We start from the raw sequence: 26025 nt of genomic DNA, 5'->3' as shown, positions 1-26025 counted from the left end.
AACAACCTCTGTGAAGGCTGAATGTATCCCAACACTGTATGTGTCTGTGAAGGCTGATGGCATCACACCACTATATGTGTCTGTGAAGGCTGAAGGCATTCCACCACTGAATGTGTCTGTGAAGGCTGGAGGCATCCCACCACTGTATGTGTCTGTGAAGGCAGGAGGCATCCCACCACTGTATGTGTCTGTGAAGGCTGGAGGCATCCCACCACTGTATGTGTCTGTTAAGGCTGAAGGCATCCCACCACTGTATGTGTCTGTGAAGGCTGGAGGCATCCCACCACTGTATGTGTCTGTGAAGGCTGGAGGCATCCCACCACTGTATGTGTCTGTGAAGGCTGGAGGCATCCCACCACTGCATGTGTCTGTGAAGGCTGGAGGCATCCCACCACTGTATGTGTCTGTTAAGGCTGGAGGCATTCCACCACTGAATGTGTCTGTGAAGGCTGGAGGCATCCCACCACTGTATGTGTCTGTGAAGGCTGGAGGCATCCCACCACTGTATGTGTATGTTAAGGCTGAAGGCATTCCACCACTGTATGTGTCTGTGAAGGCATTCCACCACTGAATGTGCCTGTGAAGGCTGGAGGCATCCCACCACTGTATGTGTCTGTGAAGGCTGAAGGCATTCCACCACTGTATGTGTCTGTGAAGGCATTCCACCACTGAATGTGCCTGTGAAGGCTGAAGGCATTCCACCACTGAATGTGTCTGTGAAGGCTGGAGGCATCCCACCACTGTATGTATCTGTGAAGGCTGGAGGCATCCCACCACTGTATGTGTCTGTGAAAGTTGAAGGCTGGAGGCATCCCACGGCTGTATGTATCTGTGAAGGCTGAAGGTATCCCACTACTGTATGTGTCTGTGAAAGCTGAAGGCTGAAGGCATCCCACCACTGTATGTATCCTGTCCATATGTCAACTGCTGAACTGCATGCCTCTCTCAAACTGGCTGTGCTGCATCACGCTGGAAACTCCCTGCGATTCCCCAGTGTGTTTGTTTGTGTGTGTGTGGTGTGTGTCAAATCAAATCAAAGTTGTGTGTGTGTGGTGTGTGAGAGAGAGAATGAGAGAGTGTCTGTGTGCATGTGTCTCTGTGTATGTATAGCCTCTCTCTCTCTCTGTGTGTGTGTGAGAGAGAATGAGAGTGTCTGTGTGCATGTGTCTCTGTGTATGTATAGCCTCTCTCTCTCTCTCTCTCTGTGTGTGTGTGTGAGAGAGAGAATGAGAGAGTGTCTGTGTACATGTGTCTGTGTGTATGTACAGTGCCTTGCAAAAGTATTCGGCCCCCTTGAACTTTGCGACCTTTTGCCACATTTCAGGCTTCAAACATAAAGATATAAAACTGTATTTTTTTGTGAAGAATCAACAACAAGTGGAACACAATCATGAAGTGGGACGACATTTATTGGATATTTCAAACTTTTTTAACAAATCAAAAACTGAAAAATTGGGCGTGCAAAATTATTCAGCCCCCTTAAGTTAATACTTTGTAGCGCCACCTTTTGCTGCGATTACAGCTGTAAGTCGCTTGGGGTATGTCTCTATCAGTTTTGCACATTGAGAGACTGAAATCTTTTCCCATTCCTCCTTGCAAAACAGCTTGAGCTCAGTGAGGTTGGATGGAGAGCATTTGTGAACAGCAGTTTTCAGTTCTTTCCACAGATTCTCGATTGGATTCAGGTCTGGACTTTGACTTGGCCATTCTAACACCTGGATATGTTTATATTTGAACCATTCCATTGTAGATTTTGCTTTATGTTTTGGATCATTGTCTTGTTGGAAGACAAATCTCCGTCCCAGTCTCAGGTCTTTTGCAGACTCCATCAGGTTTTCTTCCAGAATGGTCCTGTATTTGGCTCCATCCATCTTCCCATCAATTTTAACCATCTTCCATGTCCCTGCTGAAGAAAAGCAGGCCCAAACCATGATGCTGCCACCACCATGTTTGACAGTGGGGATTGTGTGTTGTGGTTGATGAGCTGTGTTGCTTTTACGCCAAACATAACGTTTTGCATTGTTGCCAAAAAGTTCAATTTTGGTTTCATCTGACCAGAGCACCTTCTTCCACATGTTTGGTGTGTCTCCCAGGTGGCTTGTGGCAAACTTTAAACAACACTTTTTATGGATATCTTTAAGAAATGGCTTTGTTCTTGCCACTCTTCCATAAAGGCCAGATTTGTGCAATATACGACTGATTGTTGTCCTATGGACAGAGTCTCCCACCTCAGCTGTAGATCTCTGCAGTTCATCCAGAGTGATCATGGGCCTCTTGGCTAAATCTCTGATCAGTCTTCTCCTTGTATGAGCTGAAAGTTTAGAGGGACGGCCAGGTCTTGGTAGATTTGCAGTGGTCTGATACTCCTTCCATTTCAATATTATCGCTTGCACAGTGCTCCTTGGGATGTTTAAAGCTTGGGAAATCTTTTTGTATCCAAATCCGGCTTTAAACTTCTTCACAACAGTATCTCGGGCCTGCCTGGTGTGTTCCTTGTTCTTCATGATGCTCTCTGCGCTTTTAACGGACCTCTGAGACTATCACAGGTGCAGGTGCATTTATACGGAGACTTGATTACACACAGGTGGATTGTATTTATCATCATTAGTCATTTAGGTCAACATTGGATCATTCAGAGATCCTCACTGAACTTCTGGAGAGAGTTTGCTGCACTGAAAGTAAAGGGGCTGAATAATTTTGCACGCCCAATTTTTCAGTTTTTGATTTGTTAAAAAAGATTGAAATATCCAATAAATGTCCTTCCACTTCATGATTGTGTCCCACTTGTTGTTGATTCTTCACAAAAAAAATACAGTTTTATATCTTTATGTTTGAAGCCTGAAATGTGGCAAAAGGTCAAGGGGGCCGAATACTTTCGCAAGGCACTGTATAGCCTCTCTCTCTGTGTGTGTGTGTCAGACAACATGGTGGGGGTGCCGTGGAACTCCATTGGCTATGTCCTGTTTGTTTGTTAAACCATGTGGATAAAACGTGTGTGCAGTCTCAGGTGGAAGCCTCTGACCGATTTTAGACGTTCTAGGCTTTTCCTAATGCACAGATGATTCTGATCCTCCTGTTATTCTCTTATCAACATATATGAAGCATGCCTCCATTTGTAAAACAATATGTAGGCCTACTGAGGCATGACCTCTTGTCCTAGATATTCATGGAAATGGCAGTGCCAGATGAATTTTCCTTAATTTGAGAGCTATTAAGGATTCAGTGGTTGGGTTAAATGACACATTTCAGTTGAATGCATTCAGTTGTACAACTGACTATGTTATCCCCCTTTCCCCTCTCCCTAACAATACTTAACAAGATTCAAACAACATATTAAATCCAACCACTTCCCATTCTACTTGCTGATGGACACCTGACAATGGATCGTCTTGATTACCATCATTAGAGAAATACATATTCTGCCTTCTGTAGTCCGGCCTATGTCTAATAAAAAATGGTAAACCTAAACCTGAAATAAAATACAATTATGCTTCTTTCTGCATATTTCTGCATGTTACAATTATATTAAAATAATAAGTAGGAGTGGGGAATGTTTTTCATGCAAATCCATATATTGTGCGGTACATTGCACGCGCCGTCATCAACAGTGCTCAGCATCTTCTGAGAGCTGCGCGAAGGAGAGAAGAGGAGGAAGAGGGGGAGAGACGGGGAAAGGGCGCAAGACAAACAGGGGAAATCACAATAATGGAGTGGCGGAGGAAGAGGTTGGTTTCGCGAGCTCGGACTCTTCATATTTGACATTTACATTTTCTGTAAATTGAATGTAAATTCTGTTTTAACGGGCTGTGCGCCGATATCTCCAGTAGCCTAGCTCACCTAGCTCAAGAAACCCTCCACAGATGCAGCAAATGCTACACGTAAACGGGGATCCACCACTGGCACTAGGCAACGGTTTATGAATTCTGGTGGGCTTGAATTAGAATACTAAAGGACATATTTTGAAGGTAGCATTGGTTGAGTAGATTACAAAACCATTCACCGTTTTACTGTGAAATATTGTATTTTGGACTCCACTTGTTTTTTCCAAAAAGGAAATGTTAGGCATTATAAATGATTAATTAACAGTATATCTATTCATGTCTCATTTCAACAATGTGTAACCATGTAGGTTCGCAGGTTGAATGTACAATGTTTTGGTAAATTAAAATAAAGGCTAGTTAATAATAATAACAACAATAATAATAATAATAAATCAACGTCTTTGAAATGGATTTCTTCTGAAAAGCTACATTGCTACCAAATGACAAGCACACCTTTGGGAACTCGTGGAAACAACCAGAGACGAGCAAAAACTGTGAGTGAGTCACTGAAATAAACTAAAGAAACCTATAGTGGAAAACATGTTGCCTTCACAAGAAGCCGCCAAGATTTACCATGACAACTACATGCGGAACTCCCGTGCCATCGGAGTACTCTGGGCCATATTCACCATATGCTTTGCCATCATCAACGTGGTTGTCTTCATTCAGCCCTACTGGATCGGGGACAGCGTGAGCACGCCGCAGGTGGGTTACTTCGGTTTGTTTCACCAGTGCGTTGGGAGTGGACCGCCCAACCGAGAGCTCGACTGCACGGGCAGCTTTACTGAGTTCAGCTCCATCCCTTCCGGTGCCTTCAAAGCGGCCTCGTTCTTTGTACTGATGTCCATGATTCTGATTCTGGGCTGCATCGCCTGTATGGCGCTCTTCTTCTTCTGCAACACCGCCAGCGTCTACAAGACCTGTGCCTGGATGCAGCTCCTATGTGGTATGTATAAAACCAATGGATATTCAGTTACACAATCTTGTTCCAGCGCATTTAATCACAGACATTCATGCAGGCACTGATTTAATTTAAGGAAATATCATTGCCTGATGATAAACTGCCCCTGCAATTGGATATTTATGACATTCTCGTTGCTTTCTAAAGAGGATTATCTGTATCTGCAGATAGGATGTAGGCTATGTTTGATTCATTCATCAATTCAATCAGTTAGATAGTGTTCTAGTGCCAAATCTCCAGGTGACCTATTGGATTGTGGGGGATTTGGGTTGATGAGATTACAATGTGTTAATGTGTTTTTAAATTATATTTGGGGATATGAATTTCACTGGTATGTCCACAGATGACGGAAAACACATGGATCTGCAACACTGGTTACATGTTGCATGCAAACAACCTTGTCAAAACATACTGCTTGTACTGTTACTATTGCTAAGGATGTTGGGTTGGATCTAGAGGCAGATTAGATTCACCACAAAAAAAAATATGTTACTTCACATTTCTACACAGATCCCAGGCTCAGCTGGCTTACTGGCAGTGGAAGTTGTATCTCATCATGTAGAATCCGTCTGCGGTACCATTGTCTCTCAGTCATGAGTCATGGAGCTGTAGGAGGAAGACAGAATTCCTATAGGCTGCCACAATCACCCACATTGAGCTCATGAGATTGCAGATGAAGCATTCATTTGCTCAACAAATCGATCTCAAAAAGAGGCAACACACAACAAAAGGCCTCCTTGTGTTGGGGTAGATGTATTCCTTCAACCAGAACCTAACCACAGAGAGCTGCTCTTCTCATAAATAGAAGGGAAAAAACTAAATCAGAGTTATCATTTTCCGGGATATGAAAATTGGGTGTGTCTATTTGGAACTAAATTCACTCACTCCCACTCAGATCTATACATCTTGGAGCTTCCAGGGCAGGTATAACTTGATCAGTGTGATATACACCAACGTGTGGGAGTAATATTACCACAACAGTCAGCAAACTGAGAGAAGACAAATATCAGCAGTTTATTCACTTTCTATTGTTGTTCTCTTTATCTGCCCACTCTCCTTTCTGATCTGCAGAGTCAGTTTCGCAGTTTGGAAGAACGATCAATCAGCAAGATGGAGAAACAGTTTCCATGACATACTCTTTTCTCTTAGGATGCCGGAACACTCACTGTATGCACTCTTATGAAAAGAGACAAAAACACATGCATGATGATATCAATGCTAGTATTCACAAAGCAAGTGCACACACCTGGGTCTATTTATCTGACCATCTCTGTGTTTGCGATTGAGTCCCTTTCTCATTCCCAGTTTCTGATGGATCAACTCTATTTCGGTACAGGGTATAACCTTGTGATGAGGCTGCCTTGTGTACAGGTGAGAGGCCTGATGGTGTTGGCTATGAGAGGCCTGATACTGTTGGCAATGGGAGGCCTGGTGGCGTTGGCTATGAGAGGCCTGATACTGTTGGCAATGGGAGGCCTGATGGTGTTGGCTATGAGAGGCCTGATACTGTTGGCAATGGGAGGCCTGGTGGCGTTGGCTATGAGAGGCCTGATACTGTTGGCAATGGGAGGCCTGATGGTGTTGGCTATGAGAGGCCTGATACTGTTTGCTATGGGAGGCCTGGTGGCGTTGGCTATGAAAGGCCTAATACTGTTGGCTATGAGAGGCTTGATAGTGTTGGCTATGAGAGGCCTGATGGTGTTGGCTATGAGTGCCCTCATAGTGTTGCTTATGGGAGGCCTGATAATGTTGGTTATGGGCCTAATGCTCTCTCACAACTGAGGAGATGCTAGTTTAATAAGCTGCTGTATCCTGGGCCGTGGCAGTGTGTGGTGCCAACAGCGGGCTGGAGCTGGGCAGAGGAATAAGAGGACCACCTGCTTCTCCCAGTGCCCATTGGGACTACCATCATACCCCATGATTCTCCTCCCAATGTCCATGGGGACTACCATCAGACCCCATGATTCTCCTCCCAATGTCCATGGGGACTACCATCAGACCCCATGGTTTCTCCTCCCAATGTGCATAGGGACTACCATCAGACCCCATGGTTCTCCTCCCAATGTGCATGGGGACTACCATCAGACCCCATGGTTTTCCTCCCAATGTGCATGGGGACTACCATCAGACCCCATGGTTCTCCTCCCAATGTGTATGGGGACTACCATCAGACCCCATGGTTCTCCTCCCAATGTGCATGGGGACTACCATCAGACCCCATGGTTCTCCTCCCAATGTGCACGGGGACTACCATCATACCCCATGGTTCTCCTCTTTAGTCAGGAGAGGTCAATGTTATATATACAAAACCATAAACTGTACTGTTCTCCCATTCTCCCTTTGCAGCTACATTGTGGACAGAGAAGTTAGGATGACAAGACAGCTTTTCTTTCTCTCTTTCTCAGTGAGTTGATATGACATGATCTCTGCACTGTCTGTCCTGCTCCACTCTCTCACTCTCCGAGCAGCGCTCTAGAACAGCAGAGCCGGCGGCCGCTCCCGACCGCTCCCTTAAGTCTTTTCACGGGTGCCCTGCAACTGTGTTAGACGGCAGCAGGAGAAATCACACATTTCATTCCAAACACATTGAGAGGGATGGAGAGCATATGGACAGAAATAGAAACAGACAAAATCATAGGGCCATGAAAGTGTAGTAAAAAATTGTGTAGTAGAAGTAATATTTCCACTACAGTACATAATTACAAAAGGATAGCCTGATTTCTATGGGCCGGTGGTTTCTAACTCTATTCCCCATCTCCCTCCACTGATTTCCTGACCCTGTTTCTCAAAAAAATTCAACTCTGCTCAGTGTACTACTAGCTATTCATGTAGCAGCATACCATATGCCTGTTCAGTTACTTCAGGGTCTTACTACTGTTTCTGGCACTGAACAAGGTCCTGAAACTGACATCTAAGGCCATGATACACTGGCAATTCATTGAGGTAATATTGATGAGCAATATTGCTGGCAACGGAGTGAGGTGAGACACTGTAGCAATGATGAGCAATGTGCACATGGACATGAATAATAGATTTCATATGAAGAAGCACACATCAATTTCCCTATTTATTTACTAATCTACTATAGCTTCTTGTTGCCAGTTGACTGACACATCGGTACTGAAATGTATCAGCTAGCAAACAATCAACAGAGGTGTTGCCGCTGCCCTGGGCATCCACTCAACCTACTGCCAGTCAAGTCAATGGCAACGCAGACATAAAGATAACTAGATTCAGAAAACGTTTTACATCACAAATCTAATCTAGGAAGTATAAATGGTATTCGTCAGGCTAGCCAGCTAGTTAAACATACAAAAACAATCTAAAACGAATTGTAAATCATGGCTAGCTAGCGAATTAGCCGGTTTGTCCCATTGACTTAGCACAGGTTGTGGCTAGCATGCTAATAGATTAGCATGCGCACCACCACGGATATTTTCGGCAGTAAATAACATTTACTGCAGTGGGCTAAATCAGGATCACACAAAGTGATTATTGGTAGACTTATACAAGGGATAAGGTGGGAGTAAAGCACACTGTGTGCTAGCTTAGCCATCTAGTCCTGAGGACTTCTCCGGGACACAACAGATGGAAGGCTGTGGTCGACACCGTGTGCTATCTTGTGCTAGCTTGCGGAGTCGCTAACTAGCGTTCATATAGGAACCAACGGGGTGCTCGAGGTGTCGTTCATGCAGGAACCAATGGGATTCTCGAGGAGGGATTGTTCGTGAAGAAACCAATGGGATGCTTTAGGGGGGGGGTGTTCCTGAAGATGCAGGAATGCCCACATGCAGGAATGCCACGAATTGTGGGCTGCAGTTGCACACTATTGACCATTGCTGGCAACATTACTCAGCAATATTTTCTCTCAAAGTTGCCAATATATCATGGCCTTCAGAGAGAGAAGAGAAAAGGAAGCAGCAGTTTCTACAGGATGTGTATATTGTAGTATTTTATTGATCACACAAGGCCTGACAATAGACAGCGGATGATCAAACTTTAAGGCGAAGGTAGCAGAGCTGTGAAAATTGTTTCATGTTTGGGTTGACCTCTAATCAGATAGAAAACAAGTCCAAGTCGACACAATGGAGAATGGAATAGAATGAAACTAAATGTGAATCAGCTTTCACATACCCTGAATGAGAGGAGAAGCTCTGAACCAACAGAGCTTGTTGTACAATGGGATTCCCTTCACCAGTGGACCCTTCATGGACAAGAGCTGTAGGCTCCCAAGGGCGGTGTGTTTGAGAATGGCGCTGTACCACTGTGTTAGCAACATAGCCCATGTGTATCTCCCGTTCCCCCTGTCCCTCTCGCTCTCCCCATCTATCTCTTTTTCTTTCCCTCTCTCTTGCTCTCTTTCAATTTCCATTTAAGGGCTCTATTAGCATGGGACACATATGTTTACATTGGCTAAGCAAGTGAAGTAGATAATAAACAGTGAAATAAAGAATAAAACAATTAAAAGTAAGCATTACACTCACAGAAGTTCCAAAAGAATAAATACATTTCAAATATCATATTATCCGTAAGTAGTTAAAGTGCGAAAGGGAAAATAAATACTGGTTGCTCTTTTCTTGTGGCAACAGGTCACCAGTCTTGCTGCTGTGAAGGTATTTCACCCAATAGGTATAGGAGTTTCTCAAAATTGGATTTGTTTTCTAATTCTTTGTGGGTCTGTGTAATCTGAGGAAATATGTGTTTCTAATATGGTCATACATTTGGCAGGAGGTAAGGAAGTGCAGCTCAGTTTCCACCACATTTTGTGGGCAGTGTGCACATAACCTGTCTTCTCTTGAGAGCCAAGTCTGCCTACGGCGGTCTGTTTTGTGTTTGTAAACAGAACCCCAGCACCAGCTTGCTTAGGGGACTCTTCTCCAGGTTCATCTCTCTTTAGCTGATGGTTTTGTTATGGAAGGTTTGCTCTGTATAAATGCATGCAGGTGAAAGTGTTTTCCATAAGGTTGCAAAGGGAGGTGTTGTAAGAGTTAGTTTACATAGAAATAAAGAGGAGAGTTTATGCCGGGGGATTACATTTAATTTTGAGTCATTTTGCAGATGCTCTTATCCAGAGCAACTTACAATGCATTTAGAAATTATTCATACTCCTCTACACACAATACCCCATAATGACAAAGTGAAAATATGTTTTTAGAAATGTTTGCATTTTTATTGAAACTGAAATACAGAAATATCTCACCCCTGAGTCATTACCTGTTAGAATCACCTTTGGCAGTGATTACAGTTGTGAATCTTTCTGGGTAAGTCTCTAAGAGCTTTGCACACCTGGATTGTTCAATACTTGCACATTATTATTAAATTATACAAGCTATTTTAAAGTCTTGCCATTGATTTTCAAGCTGATTTAAGTCAAAACTGTAGCTCATTTACTTAACATTCAAATCACTCAACATTTCCCAGGGAGGCTGGGGAGACCACGTAGGCCGGAGAGGCCAGTAGGCCAGGGAGACTGTGGAGACCAGCAGGCCATGAAGGCTGGGGGGGCTAGGGAGGCCAGAGTGGTTGGAGGGGCTGGGGAGGCCAGATTGGCCGGGGGGGTCTGGGGAGGGATCTAGTACACACTGCTAAGTGTTACTCACTAGTGAACCAAACCTCAGGAGAAGCTTTACAGGGCTAACCGAGGAGGAGAAAGACAATTCCTATAGAACAGAGCCCCAGAAACACACAAAGCCCCAGAAACATACCAAGCCCTAGAAACACCCAAGTCTCAGAAACACACCAAGCCCCAGAAACACACCATGCCCCAAAAACACACCAAGCCCCAAAAACATCCCAAGCCCTAGAAACACACCAAGCCCCAAAAACACACCAAGCCCCAAAAACATCCCAAGCCCCAAAAACACACCAAGCCCCAAAAACATACCAAGCCCTAGAAACACACCAAGCCCCAAAAACATACCAAGCCCTAGAAACACACCAAGCCCCAAAAACACACCAAGCCCTAGAAACACACCAAGCCCCAAAAACATCCCAAGCCCTAGAAACACCCAAGTCTCAGAAACACACCAAGCCCCAAAAACATCCCAAGCCCTAGAAACACCCAAGTCTCAGAAACACACCAAGCCCCAGAAACACACCAAGCCCCAGAAACACACCAAGCCCCAGAAACACACCAAGCCCTAGAAACACACCAAGCCCCAGAAACACACCAAGCCCTAGAAACACCCAAGCCCCCAAAACATTCCAAGCCCTAGAAATACACAAAGCCCCAGAAATACACAAGGCCCTAGAAACACACCAAGCCCCAGAAACACACCAAGCCCTAGAAACACCCCAAGCCACAGAAACACACCAAGCCCCAAAAATACACAAAGCCCTAGAAACACACCAAGCCCTAGAAACACACCAAGTCCTAGTAACACACCAAGCCATAGAAACACCCCAAGCCATAGAAACACACCAAGCCCCAGAAACACACCAAGCCATAGAAACAACCCAAGCCCCAGAAACACCCCAAGCCCCAGAAACACCCCAAGCCCCAGAAACACACCAAGCCCCAAAAATACACAAAGCCCTAGAAACACCCCAAGCCCTAGAAACACACCAAGTCCTAGTAACACAACATCATCAGAGAAAAAGGGTATTGTTTCACCTCAAAGGCATCCTCTCTACAGGCAGCAAATGACTGTTATCCAAACATGTTGGGAAAAGAAGAGCCCTTGAGAATGCACACCGGGAGAGGGAAGGGGGTGTAAATTAGAATATCTATTATAGTCAAAATTTAGTACAGGCTTGTCTACATTTAGCAAAGTTATTATTGGAGAGTTTCAGTCGTGTCTTTTCAGTCTCTCTGTCTGTCTGTCTTTCTATGCATTTGTCTGCGGTTGCATAATGCCATCTTTATCAACCAGAATTTTCCATTGATGGATGAGCTGTTTGGTAATTTTATTTAACCAGGCAAGTCAGTTAACATCAAATTCTTATTCACAATGACGGCCTATTCCGGTCAAACCCAGACGACACTGGGCCAATTGTGCGCCACCCTATGGGACTCCCAATCACATCCAGATGTGATGCAGCCTTGATTCAAACCAGGTACTGCAGTGACGCCTCTTGCACTGAGATGCACTGTCTTAGACTACTGCACCACACGGGAGCTAATGATGGGAGCTAATGATGGGAGGCCGTGTGTTTGGTAATGACGGGAGGCCGTGTGTTTGGTAATTTACATTTACATTTAAGTCATTTAGCAGACGCTCTTATCCAGAGCGACTTACAAATTGGTGAATTCACCTTCTGACATCCAGTGGAACAGCCACTTTACAATAGTGCATCTAAATCATTTAAGGGGGGGGGTGAGAAGGATTACTTTATCCTATCCTAGGTATTCCTTGAAGAGGTGGGGTTTCAGGTGTCTCCGGAAGGTGGTGATTGACTCCGCTGTCCTGGCGTCGTGAGGGAGTTTGTTCCACCATTGGGGGCCAGAGCAGCGAACAGTTTTGACTGGGCTGAGCGGGAACTGTACTTCCTCAGTGGTAGGGAGGCGAGCAGGCCAGAGGTGGATGAACGCAGTGCCCTTGTTTGGGTGTAGGGCCTGATCAGAGCCTGGAGGTACTGCGGTGCCGTTCCCCTCACAGCTCCGTAGGCAAGCACCATGGTCTTGTAGCGGATGCGAGCTTCAACTGGAAGCCAGTGGAGAGAGCGGAGGAGCGGGGTGACGTGAGAGAACTTGGGAAGGTTGAACACCAGACGGGCTGCGGCGTTCTGGATGAGTTGTAGGGGTTTAATGGCACAGGCAGGGAGCCCAGCCAACAGCGAGTTGCAGTAATCCAGACGGGAGATGACAAGTGCCTGGATTAGGACTTGCGCCGCTTCCTGTGTGAGGCAGGGTCGTACTCTGCGGATGTTGTAGAGCATGAACCTACAGGAACGGGCCACCGCCTTGATGTTAGTTGAGAACGACAGGGTGTTGTCCAGGATCACGCCAAGGTTCTTAGCGCTCTGGGAGGAGGACACAATGGAGTTGTCAACCGTGATGGCGAGATCATGGAACGGGCAGTCCTTCCCCGGGAGGAAGAGCAGCTCCGTCTTGCCGAGGTTCAGCTTGAGGTGGTGATCCGTCATCCACACTGATATGTCTGCCAGACATGCAGAGATGCGATCGCCACCTGGTCATCAGAAGGGGGAAAGGAGAAGATTAATTGTGTGTCGTCTACATAGCAATGATAGGAGAGACCATGTGAGGTTATGACAGAGCCAAGTGACTTGGTGTATAGCGAGAATAGGAGAGGGCCTAGAACAGAGCCCTGGGGGACACCAGTGGTGAGAGCGCGTGGCGAGGAGACAGATTCTCGCCACGCCACCTGGTAGGAGCGACCTGTCAGGTAGGACGCAATCCAAGCGTGGGCTGCGCCGGAGATGCCCAACTCGGAGAGGGTGGAGAGGAGGATCTGATGGTTTACAGTATCGAAGGCAGCCGATAGGTCTAGAAGGATGAGAGCAGAGGAGAGAGAGTTAGCTTTAGCAGTGGGGAGCGCCTCCGTGATACAGAGAAGAGCAGTCTCAGTTGAATGACTAGTCTTGAAACCTCACTGATTTGGATCAAGAAGGTCATTCTGAGAGAGATAGCGGGAGAGCTGGCCAAGGACGGCACGTTCAAGAGTTTTGGAGAGAAAAGAAACGAAGGGAGGCCGTGTGTTTGGTAATGACGGGAGGCCGTGTGTTTGGTAATGACGGGAGGACGTGTGTTTGGTAATGACGGGAGGCCGTGTGTTTGGTAATGACGGGAGGCCGTGTGTTTGGTAATGACGGGAGGCCGTGTGTTTGGTAATGACGGGAGGCCGTGTGTTTGGTAATGACGGGAGGCCGTGTGTTTGGTAATGACGGGAGGCCGTGTGTTTGGTAATGACGGGAGGCTGTGTGTTTGGTAATGACGGGAGGCCATGTGTTTGGTAATGATGGGAGGCCGTGTGTTTGGTAATGACGGGAGGCCATGTGTTTGGTAATGATGGGAGGCTGTGTGTTTGGTAATGACGGGAGGCCATGTGTTTGGTAATGACGGGAGGCCCAGTGTTTGGTAATGTTTGTCTCTGCTCAGCAGTATTGTGCATATGGGAGGCCCAGTATTTGGCTCTGCTCAGCAGCATTGTGCATATGGGAGGCCCAGTGTTTGGCTCTGCTCAGCAGTATTGTGCATATGGGAGGCCCAGTATTTGGCTCTGCTCAGCAGTATTGTGCATATGGGAGGCCCAGTGTTTGGCTCTGCTCAGCAGTATTTTGCATATGGGAGACTGTGTGTTTGGTAATGATGGGAGGCCCAGTGTTTGGTAATGATGGGAGGCCCAGTGTTTGGCTCTGATCAGCATTATTGTGCATATAAGAGGCTGTCTTACAGGCTCACAACTATGACATCAGCAGAGAGATTGGAGTGAGCTCAGCAGTGGAAGCAGCAGCAAGGCAGGGGCGGGCGATTCAGGGACTGAGGGACAGGAGAATGAGAGAGAGGTGGGGACTCAGAGGCCCAGAGCTGAAAGATAAGAAGCAGTAGGAACATCAGCAGAAAATATCCTGTTCCACCCCACCAACTCCCTGAGAGCCAGGAACACTTACTCTCTCACTCAAGGAATAGTGACTCATGACTTCATAATGTCAAGGCCTCTGTCTTCTTTTCTGACGACTCATCCTGAATATATCCTGAATCTGCTGCTCTATCGATTTTCTTTCTTAGAAGTTGTTTGCGCGACATCAAAATTACAGGCTTTGTACAACACAAATTAATCAGCGATTGGATTGTCTCAAACAAATCAGAGTTTTGAAGCTGATAACGTCATCAGTTTCTGGGACCAATCAGAATGGTCAGAATGTGTACGCATTTTAGAAGTCGTCAGGGAAGGAGGCAAATCCAGAATCATGGTGGAGAAGAAATTTTAGTGGGCTTGGCATTTGGCTGGAGCGATGTGGATGGTTATGTCTCCACCATGTCTCCACTATGTCTCCAACATGTCTCCACCAATGTCTCCACCTCCACCATGTCTCCACTATGTCTCCACCATGTCTCCACTATGTCTCCACCATGTCTCCACTATGTCTCCACCATGTCTCCACTATGTCTCCACCATGTCTCCATTATGTCTCCACCTGCACCATGTCTCCACTATGTCTCCACTATGTCTCCACCATGTCTCCACCATGTCTCCACTATGTCTCCACCATGTCTCCACCATGTCTCCACCATGTCTCCACTATGTCTCCACCATGTCTCCACCATGTCTCCATCATGTCTCCACTATGTCTCCACTATGTCTCCACTAAGTCTCCACCATGTCTCCACTATGTCTCCATTATGTCTCCACTATGTCTCCACCTCCACCATGTCTCCAGTATGTCTCCACCATGTCTCCACTATGTCTCCACCTCCACCATGTCTCCACTATGTCTCCACTATGTCTCCACCTCCACCATGTCTCCATTATGTCTCCACCATGTCTCCACTATGTCTCCACCATGTCTCCAACATGTCTACAACATGTCTCCTTTTTTTCCCACCATGTCTCCACCATGTCTCCACTATGTCTCCACCATGTCTCCACTATGAATGTGTTCGCATTTTAGAAGTCGTCAGGGAAGGAGGCAAATCCAGAATCATGGTGGAGAAGAAATTTTAGTGGGCTTGGCATTTGGCTGGAGCGATGTGGATGGTTATGTCTCCACCATGTCTCCACTATGTCTCCAACATGTCTCCACTATGTCTCCACCATGTCTCCACTATGTCTCCACTATGTCTCCACCATGTCTCCACTATGTCTCCACTATGTCACCACCATGTCTCCACTATGTCTCCACCATGTCTCCACCATGTCTCCACTATGTCTCCATCATGTCTCCACTATGTCTCCACCTCCACCATGTCTCCACTATGTCTCCATCATGTCTCCACCAATGTCTCCACCTCCACCATGTCTCCACTATGTCTCCACCATGTCTCCACTATGACTCCACTATGTCTCCACCTCCACTATGTCTCCACCATGTCTCCACTTTGTCTCCACCATGTCTCCACCATGTCTCCACTATGTCTCCACTATGTCTCCACTAAGTCTCCACCATGTCTCCACCATGTCTCCACTATGTCTCCATCATGTCTCCATCATGTCTCCACTATGTCTCCACCATGTCTCCACTATGTCTCCACTATGTCTCCACTATGTCTCCATCATGTCTCCACTATGTCTCCACCATGTCTCCACTATGTCTCCACCTCCACCATGTCTCCACCATGTCTCCACCATGTCTCCACTATGTCTCCACTATGTCTCCACTAAGTCTCCACCATGTCTCCACTATGTCTCCATTATGTCTCCACTATGTCTCCACCTCCACCATGTCTCCAGTATGTCTCCACCATGTCTCCACTATGTCTCCACCTCCACCATGTCTCCACTATGTCTCCACTATGTCTCCACCTCCACCATGTCTCCATTATGTCTCCACCATGTCTCCACTATGTCTCCACCATGTCTCCAACATGTCTCCAACATGTCTCCTTTTTTTTCCCACCATGTCTCCACCATGTCTCCACTATGTCTCCACCATGTCTCCACTATGAATGTGTTCGCATTTTAGAAGTCGTCAGGGAAGGAGGCAAATCCAGAATCATGGTGGAGAAGAAATTTTAGTGGGCTTGGCATTTGGCTGGAGCGATGTGGATGGTTATGTCTCCACCATGTCTCCACTATGTCTCCAACATGTCTCCACTATGTCTCCACCATGTCTCCACTATGTCTCCACTATGTCTCCACCATGTCTCCACTATGTCTCCACTATGTCACCACCATGTCTCCACTATGTCTCCACCATGTATCCACCATGTCTCCACTATGTCTCCATCATGTCTCCACTATGTCTCCACCTCCACCATGTCTCCACTATGTCTCCATCATGTCTCCACCAATGTCTCCACCTCCACCATGTCTCCACTATGTCTCCACCATGTCTCCACTATGACTCCACTATGTCTCCACCTCCACTATGTCTCCACCATGTCTCCACTTTGTCTCCACCATGTCTCCACCATGTCTCCACTATGCCTCCACCATGTCTCCACTAAGTCTCCACCATGTCTCCACCATGTCTCCACTATGTCTCACCATGTCTCCACCATGTCTCCACTATGTCTCCATCATGTCTCCACTATGTCTCCACCGCCACCATGTCTCCACTATGTCTCCACCATGTCTCCACTATGTCTCCATCATGTCTCCACCAATGTCTCCACCTCCACCATGTCTCCACTATGTCTCCACCATGTCTCCACTAAGTTTCCACCATGTCTCCACTATGTCTCCACCATGTCTCCACTATGTCTCCACCATGTCTCCACTATTCCTCCACTATGTCTCCATCATGTCTCCACTATGTCTCCACCTCCACCATGTCTCCACTATGTCTCCACCAATGTCTCCACCTCCACCATGTCTCCACTATGTCTCCACTATGTCTCCACCATGTCTCCACCATGTCTCCACTATGTCTCCGACTCCACCATGTCTCCACTATGTCTCCACTATGTCTCCACCATGTCTCCACCATGTCTCCACTATGTCTCCACCATGTCTCCAACATGTCTCCAACATGTCTCCAACATGTCTCCACCATCTCTCCACTATGTCTCCACTATGTCTCCACCATGTCTCCACTATGTCTCCACTATGTCTCCACCATGTCTCCACCATGTCTCCACTTTGTCTCCACCATGTCTCCACCATGTCTCCACTATGTCTCCACCATGTCTCCACTATGTCTCCACCATGTCTCCAACATGTCTCCACTATGTCTCCACTATGTCTCCACCATGTCTCCACCATGTCTCCACAATGTCTCTACCATGTCTCCACCATGTCTCCACCATGTCTCCACTATGTCTCCACCATATCTCTACTATGTCTCCACTATGTCTCCACCATGTCTCCACCATGTCTCCACCATGTCTCCACTATGTCTCCACCATGTCTCCACCATGTCTCCACTATGTCTCCACCATGTCTCCACTATGTCTCCACTATGCCTCCACTATGTCTCCACCATGTCTCCACTATGTCTCCACTATGTCTCCACCATGTCTCCACTATGCCTTCACTATGTCTCCACCATGTCTCCACTTTATCTCCACCATGTCTCCACCATGTCTCCACTATGCCTCCACCATGTCTCCACTAAGTCTCCACCTTGTCTCCACCATGTCTCCACTATGTCTCACCATGTCTCCACCATGTCTCCACTATGTCTCCATCATGTCTCCACTATGTCTCCACCTCCACCATGTCTCCACTATGTCTCCACCATGTCTCCACTATGTCTCCATCATGTCTCCACCAATGTCTCCACCTCCACCATGTCTCCACTATGTCTCCACCATGTCTCCACTAAGTTTCCACCATGTCTCCACTATGTCTCCACTATGTCTCCACCATGTCTCCACTATGTCTCCACCATGTCTCCACTATTCCTCCACTATGTCTCCATCATGTCTCCACTATGTCTCCACCTCCACCATGTCTCCACTATGTCTCCACCAATGTCTCCACCTCCACCATGTCTCCACTATGTCTCCACTATGTCTCCACCATGTCTCCACCATGTCTCCACTATGTCTCCACCTCCACCATGTCTCCACTATGTCTCCACTATGTCTCCACCATGTCTCCACTATGTCTCCACCATGTCTCCAACATGTCTCCAACATGTCTCCAACATGTCTCCACCATCTCTCCACTATGTCTCCACTATGTCTCCACTATGTCTCCACCATGTCTCCACTATGTCTCCACTATGTCTCCACCATGTCTCCACCATGTCTCCACCATGTCTCCACTATGTCTCCACCATGTCTCCACTATGTCTCCACCATGTCTCCACTATGTCTCCACCATGTCTCCAACATGTCTCCACTATGTCTCCACTATGTCTCCACCATGTCTCCACCATGTCTCCACTATGTCTCCACCATGTCTCCACTATGTCTCCACCATGTCTCCACCATGTCTCCACTATGTCTCCACCATATCTGTACTATGTCTCCACTATGTCTCCACTGTCTCCACCATGTCTCCACCATGTCTCCACCATGTCTCCACTATGTCTCCACCATGTCTCCACCATGTCTCCACCATGTCTCCACCATGTCTCCACTATGTCTCCACCATGTCTCCACCATGTCTCCACTATGTCTCCACCATGTCTCCACTATGTCTCCACTATGCCTCCACTATGTCTCCACCATGTCTCCACTATGTCTCCACTATGTCTCCACTATGTCTCCACCATGTCTCCACTATGCCTTCACTATGTCTCCACCATGTCTCCACCATGTCTCCACCATGTCTCCACTATGTCTCCACTATGTCTCCACCATGTCTCCACTATGCCTCCAGTATGTCTCCACCATGTCTCCACCATGTCTCCACCATGTCTTCACTATGTCTCCACTATGCCTCCACTATGTCTCCACCATGTCTCCACCATGTCTCCACTATGTCTCCACCATGTCTCCACCATGCCTTCACTATGTCTCCACCATGTCTCCACCATGTCTCCACCATGTCTCCACTATGTCTCCACTATGTCTCCACCATGCCTCCACTATGCCTCCAGTATGTCTCCACCATGTCTCCACCATGTCTCCACCATGTCTTCACTATGTCTCCACTATGCCTCCACTATGTCTCCACTATGTCTTCACTATGTCTCCACTATGCCTCCACTATGCCTCCACTATGTCTCCACCATGTCTCCACCATGTCTCCACCATGTCTGTTATAAAACATTATTGCAATTACAGTTGCTTTTTGTTATCCAACACCCATTGCCTACCATGTATTTGTAATTGCTGTGACTGGCCTTTTGATTTCAATTATAGAATAAAGTTTAACTTACCTTCATTGTAATCATGCATCTTTGTTTTCCATAGACTACAGCTTCCAACATACTCTATCGTTCTCTCTCTTCTGTCTCCCCCAGCTGTATGCCTGGTGTTGGGCTGTATAATCTTTCCGAACGGCTGGGATGCGGAGGTGGTGCGGGACCTGTGTGGGGAGGAGACGGGGAAGTATACGCTGGGTAACTGCTCTGTCCGCTGGGCTTATATCCTGGCTATTATGGGCATCCTGGACGCCCTGATCCTGTCCTTCCTGGCCTTCGTTTTGGGGAACAGACAGAACGACATGTTCCTGGAGGAACTCAAGGCTGACAACAATAAAGGTGAAGGACGGTTTTAGACCAAGTCTATGTGTGAAATGGCTCTCATTTCTCTTTACATTGAGTTCTGGTCAAAAGTAGTGCACTCAGGAAGATGGTGTCATTTCCGACACACACAAGCAATCACCAAAACCCATCTATAATTAATCAACACTAAATGGACGTTGATTTCCAAAGTCAGATGTGTTTTCCTCTATATAGACAAGAGATAGATTGCACAACTGGCCCTCGTAGTTGACATATTGTCGTAATGATAAAATAGGATCTGGTATTGTAATTCAGTTAGTGTAGCCTATTGCACTCACCATGGAACTGCATGAAAGAGGGTAGGAATGTTCACCCAAAGTCTGTTCTCACTGTTTGCACAGGATTGCATCAGACTGGTCTGTCCATATTGACTAATCAGAACAGGGAGATGTTCATTCAGGGGACTTTTGAAGAGACTGACGTCAGAACATTGTTAGAAGTCTTCTAACTCATTCTTACAGAAATGTAATAGACCCCTCATGATGTTGTCAACTGTCAGATCAGAGGATTTACATCATTTGGTTGGAAAATAGGATTTCTTTGTACCATACTCTCTGTAGTGGTTTCCATGGTTACTCACCAGGCTCCAGTGGGATATAGCCTACTCTGCCGTGTCTCTCTCACCGCTCATCTGATTAACCTTGCACTAACTCACTGATAGAGATTATACCTTGTGTAATATTTTGAGTTCTGTACAAATAATTACATCCTGCGTACAATAATATTTGACTTTGTTCTTGCAGATTTCGCTGTGTCCAAGGTAAGTGACTTTGTAAGTAAACAGTTAACAGTGTCATGACTTTGTGCACCGTGGTCTGTGGTTGTTGTGTAGTGTTGTTGTGTAGTGTTGTAGAGGTATCCTTGGCAGTGTTTGTCTCTATGGATAAGTGTGTTAGCCCCGTTACTCCCATCTTGTACAATATATGTTTGTCAGAATAAGCTCCAAGCACTATCTTGTTGTTTATTGTAAAAGGATAATATATAATGTGTATTATTTCAATATCCTTACATGATGTACTGCTGGGATACTTTTTTGTTGCCTTTAGATTGAGGTCCGGGACAGAAGACGCGACCCAAGGTATGTTGCAGTCCAGAGGTTCCACTGAGGAGCTCCTTGCCTTGGATGACCGCACTCTTAGAGGACCGCTGCCTTGGGTGACCCCCCTCTGAGGGGATCCTTGCCTTGGGTGACCCCCCTCTGAGGGGATCCTTGCCTTGGATGACCCCCCTCTGAGGGGATCCTTGCCTTGGATGACCCCCCTCTGAGGGGATCCTTGCCTTGGGTGACCCCACCCTGAGGGGATCCTTGCCTCGGATGACCCCCCTCTCCTCTACTCCCTCTCATCCAGTCATCAGGCTAATATCCAACCATGCGCAGACCACATGTACAGCATTCTGTAATATAAAACTGGGAGAAACTATATTTTACATAGTATTATGTTGTAAAGTTCATTAACACTACTATAAAAAAATGACTATATTTGCATATAAAATGTGTCCAAATGGAACTATACTTTGCAGCTTTACAGAAATAGACTCTGGGAATTTAGATACTGTACATACAAGGCAATGTATATATTTGGAACGGTACAATGAGCAGCAAACTATATAACCCTTCAATGGAAATTTTGTTCAGCGTATTTCTACCCTTTGCATAATGATTGGAGTACGAAAAGTAGAATAAAGCAGAACAATACAAACATTTTGTAAACATTTAATAGACCCCATAAAACTGAAGCGTTTGGAAATGATTCATCTGAAACAGGGTAGGCTAAAGAAATGATTCATCTGAAACAGGGTAGGCTAAAGAAATGATTCATCTGAAACAGGGTAGGCTAAAGAAATGATTCATCTGAAACAGGGTAGGCTAAAGAAATGATTCATCTGAAACAGGGTAGGCTAAAGAAATGATTCATCTGAAACAGGGTAGGCTAAAGAAATGATTCATCTGAAACAGGGTAGGCTAAAGAAATGATTCATCTGAAACAGGGTAGGCTAAAGAAATGATCTGGTACACTAGATACAGTAGATGTCAGGAAAACCTATTTGAGATCTTAGTCCTCTCAGAAGGAAGCCCTGTCTGCTGCATTCCCCTCAGGTCCCTCAGCACCGAGACACTGGGGCCATACGTCTCCACCACACCATCCTAACAGGCTTTCTACTGCACATTGCAGTGACCAACACGCACTGGGCCTGTGTGGATTTAACCTGTTAACCCCACAATGGGGAAAGAATACTGGTAAAAATCATAATCTATGTAGAGGCAGTATTTCTACCAACTTTAATATATATATATATATATATATATATCAAATAGCATCTAGTGAAGAACTACACGTTTACTTCTTTTCCATAATCCTTGCTACACTGTACAGAGTTGTTGTAAATTGAGAAGCTAAATGCTATGTTATTAGGTGGCAGCCAATTCTCAGGAAGCTGTACTGTAGGGGAGAGTGAGGTATGTCTAGGAAACCATACACAAAATAAATCATCTTACTAAATATGTAGGAAGTCTGTGTGAAGGAAGAAACCACATGGAAAAAAGTGATAAGCAAGTTAGGTCCCAAAAAATAACAGATTTTCACAAAGTCAAATAAATGTATTGTCTTACAGATGATGCTTGTATCTAAACCAAAGTAGATCATTTTAAAACTGTTTTATATACATCAGTTGGGGTCTTTAGAAGCTACAATATGTGGTCCTAAATTTAGCATGAAAGTGCATCTTTGTAGCAATGTGTGGTAATATAGTAAAAAGTGTTGCTTTGGGGTAAGTTGTGCCATTTTACCAGGGGCAAGTTGATCCAATACAAATGGTGATTACATTTTGTAAGTTTTATGCATAATACGCATAGTATTCTGAAGAGACTTCATATTCATGTGATTTTCAAATGATGAAAAATGCCTTCATCATTTGGGTTCGGCCACCTCTAGGCCACAATTGAAGTGTTTTCTTCTCAGACGTAATGCAAGGCATATGAGGTTACATCAGGGTCTGAGCCTATGTTAAAAGTGCTTTAAAAAGTACCAACTGTCATACCAAGAAATATGTCCCTATGCTTACCCTGTTCCTATGCTCTGTTTACACCATACCCGGAGTAAGTACTGCCAAGAGAACACTGTTTTAGGACAAGCTGTTTTCAAAATTATTATGGCTATGTGAATTCTGATTATGTCACAACATCCGGAAATATATGCATACATCTTTATTAGAAATAAAAAACTATATTTCATTTGACGTAGTGATGTTAAATGTAAAAGATTCTCAACATACCCCGCTCTCCAATAATGTAAGACACTAAATTAAACACTACTGTTACTCCAGAATAGAACCTTGGGTTTGATCGGACAAACATTGCTTTTGTAAATATCTGTTTCTCTCCTTTGTGTTGTTATTTTGATAGCTTGACAACTTGTTTTCCTTAACTTAATGAGCACACTACTGTACCTACAGATGGGTTACACAACCAGAGACAGTTTATATAACCATAGATGGGTTACATAACCAACAACCCTTTTTTTTCTTCTGGCACCAAAGTAAGGTTGAGCTCTGAGTGCTGTCTTTGCCGCATCACTCAACTCAGTGGGAGGCCTCTTTGAATTACAGTCAATTAACAGAGTCAAGGAGAACAGTGGGCTTCAACACAAGCACACATAAAGAAACACTGGAATATACAGTCACTGGCCAGTTTATTATTTACCATCTAGTACCGGGTCGGACACCCCCTTTGGATCCAGAATGGCCTGAATTATTTGGGGCATTCTACATGGTGTCAGAAGAGTTCCACGGGGATGTTTGTCCTTGCAGACGCGATGACATCACGCAGTTGCTGCGGATTGGACGGCGATACGTTAATTCCATGTCATCCCAAGGATATTCTGCTCTATTGGGTGGAGGTCTGGGGACTGAGTGACCAGGCCACTCAAATTGAACTCACTGTCATGTTCCAGGCCATGTTTTTCCACTCCTCAATTGTCCAGTGTTAGTGATCAAGTGCCAAATGGAGCCGCTTCTCCTTGTTTTCAGCTGATAGGAGTGGAACCCGGTGTGATCGTCTGCAATAGCCCATCCATGACAAGGATCAACGAGTTGGGCTGCCTGTTAGCTTGCACGATTCTTGCCATTCTCCTTCGACCTCTCATCAACGAGCTGTTTTCGCCAACAGGACTGCCGCTGACTAGATGTTCTTTTTTTTTTAAATCGCTACTATTCTCGATAAACCATAGACACTGTCATGCATGAAAAGCCCAGGAGTGCGGTCATTTCTTATATACTGGATCCGGTGCGCCTGGCACCGATGATCATACCACATTCAAAGTTGCTTAGGTCACTAGTTTTTCCAATTCTAACGTTCAATTGAACAGTACCTGAATGCCCTTGATGCCTGTCTACCTGCTTTATATAACAAGCCACGGCAACGTGACTCACTGTCTGTAGAAACAATCAATTTTGGTGAAAAGGGTGGTGTATCTAATAGACTGGCCTGGCCGGTGAGTGTATATTACAGATATATAATTTCAACCCCAAAAATTCTTATGAGATTTTAGATATCAGTTTGTACTTTTTAAAATATATCTTACCAACAAAAATGTTGACAATATGTTGCCATCATCTGAAAAAATGTATTAATGACAATCTGTGGATTTGTTGTATATTGTACTATAATACTGTATACCAGTGGTTCCCAAACGTTTATAGTCCCGTACCCCTTCAAACATTCAACCTCCAGCTGTGTAACCCCTCTAGCACCAGGGTCAGTGCACTCTCAAATGTTGTTTTTTGCCATCATTGTAAGCCTGCCACACACACACTATACAATACATTTATCAAACATAAGAATGAGTGTGAGTTTTTGTCACAACCTGGCTCGTGACAAAGAGCTCTTATAGAACCAGGGAACAAATAATAATATAATAATAATAATAATAATTTTTCTCTTTATTTAACCACCTTACATATAAAACCTTATTTGTTCATCGAAAATTGTGAATAACTTACCACAGGTTAATGAGAAGGGTGTTCTTGAAAGGATGACATCCACAACTCTGCAATGTTGGGTTGTATTGGAGAGAGTCTCAGTCTTAAATCATTTTCCACACACAGTCTGTGCCTGTATTTAGTTATCATGCTAGTGAGGGCTGAGATTCCACTCTCACATGGGTACGTGGTTGCAAAGGGCATCGGTGTCTTAACAGCGCGATTTGGCAAGGCAGGGATCTCTGAGCGTAGCCCAATCCAGAAATCTGTCAGTGGCTTCTAATTCAATTACATTTACACAGAACGGCTTGTTGCAATTTCGATGAGGCTCATTGTTCAGATGTCGGTAAGTGGACTGGAGGCAGGGCATGAAAGGGATAACGAATCCAGTTGTTTGTGTCATTTGTTTCGGGAAAGTAGCTGCGTAATTGCACACCCAACTCAGATGCTTCGCTTTTTCACATTTGACTTTGTCCGTAAGCTTGAGTTCTCTCTCACCCAGATAGGCCAGTCGGGTGAGAAACTCATCCTCATGCAAGCGGTCAGACAAGTGAAAATTATGGTCAGTAAAGAAAACTTTAAGCTCGTTTCTCAACTCAAAAAAACGTGTCAATACTTCTCTACTGAAAGGATTCGACACCATTCTTTCATGAGAAATTCCATTGTCTAATGTTGTCTAATGTTTTTGATGGTGGTGGAAAATGCTGTCTCAGGCGCCTCTCTAGAATCTCCCATAAGTGACTGAGACACACACGTACACGCACGCACACACACTACTACACAAACACACCCTTTAAACCACCTATGCTTCTTTGAGACTCCTCTTAAAAAGTCAGAGAGCTCTTCTTCTAGCTATGCTAGCCCAAATAATGGGCAACTGGGCATTTTTATACAAGACCCTAAGCATGATGGGATGTACACTGAATAAAAAAATATAAATGCAACATACAACAATTTCAAAGATTTACTGAGTTACAGTTTATAAGGAAATCAGTAAATTGAAATAAATGCATTAGGCCCTAATCT

At 45.3% G+C, this 26025-nt stretch overlaps 1 protein-coding gene across 2 annotated transcripts; it reads left to right on the top strand.

Annotated features, from left to right (window-relative positions):
• Positions 1–3626: 3626 nt before the first annotated feature.
• LOC135503961 (LHFPL tetraspan subfamily member 4 protein-like) lies at positions 3627–25035 on the top strand. 2 transcript variants are annotated; one of them, XM_064922168.1, is made up of 4 exons: positions 3627–4767; positions 19759–19998; positions 20766–20782; positions 21069–25035. In XM_064922168.1, exons 1-4 carry the CDS (start codon positions 4362–4364, stop codon positions 21126–21128), a joined length of 723 nt encoding a protein of 240 aa, XP_064778240.1. In that variant the 5' UTR covers positions 3627–4361; the 3' UTR covers positions 21129–25035. The 2 variants fall into 2 exon arrangements, with proteins under 2 accessions (XP_064778240.1, XP_064778239.1); XM_064922167.1 differs by having other exon boundaries at positions 20766–20794.
• The last annotated feature ends 990 nt before the right edge of the window (positions 25036–26025 follow it).

Source organism: Oncorhynchus masou, chromosome 18, assembly GCF_036934945.1.
Source record: "Oncorhynchus masou masou isolate Uvic2021 chromosome 18, UVic_Omas_1.1, whole genome shotgun sequence".
In the NCBI taxonomy this organism is placed as follows: domain Eukaryota; kingdom Metazoa; phylum Chordata; class Actinopteri; order Salmoniformes; family Salmonidae; genus Oncorhynchus; species Oncorhynchus masou.
Note: the sequence above shows the minus strand (reverse complement) of the source record. Positions and strands in the feature narration are given on the sequence as shown.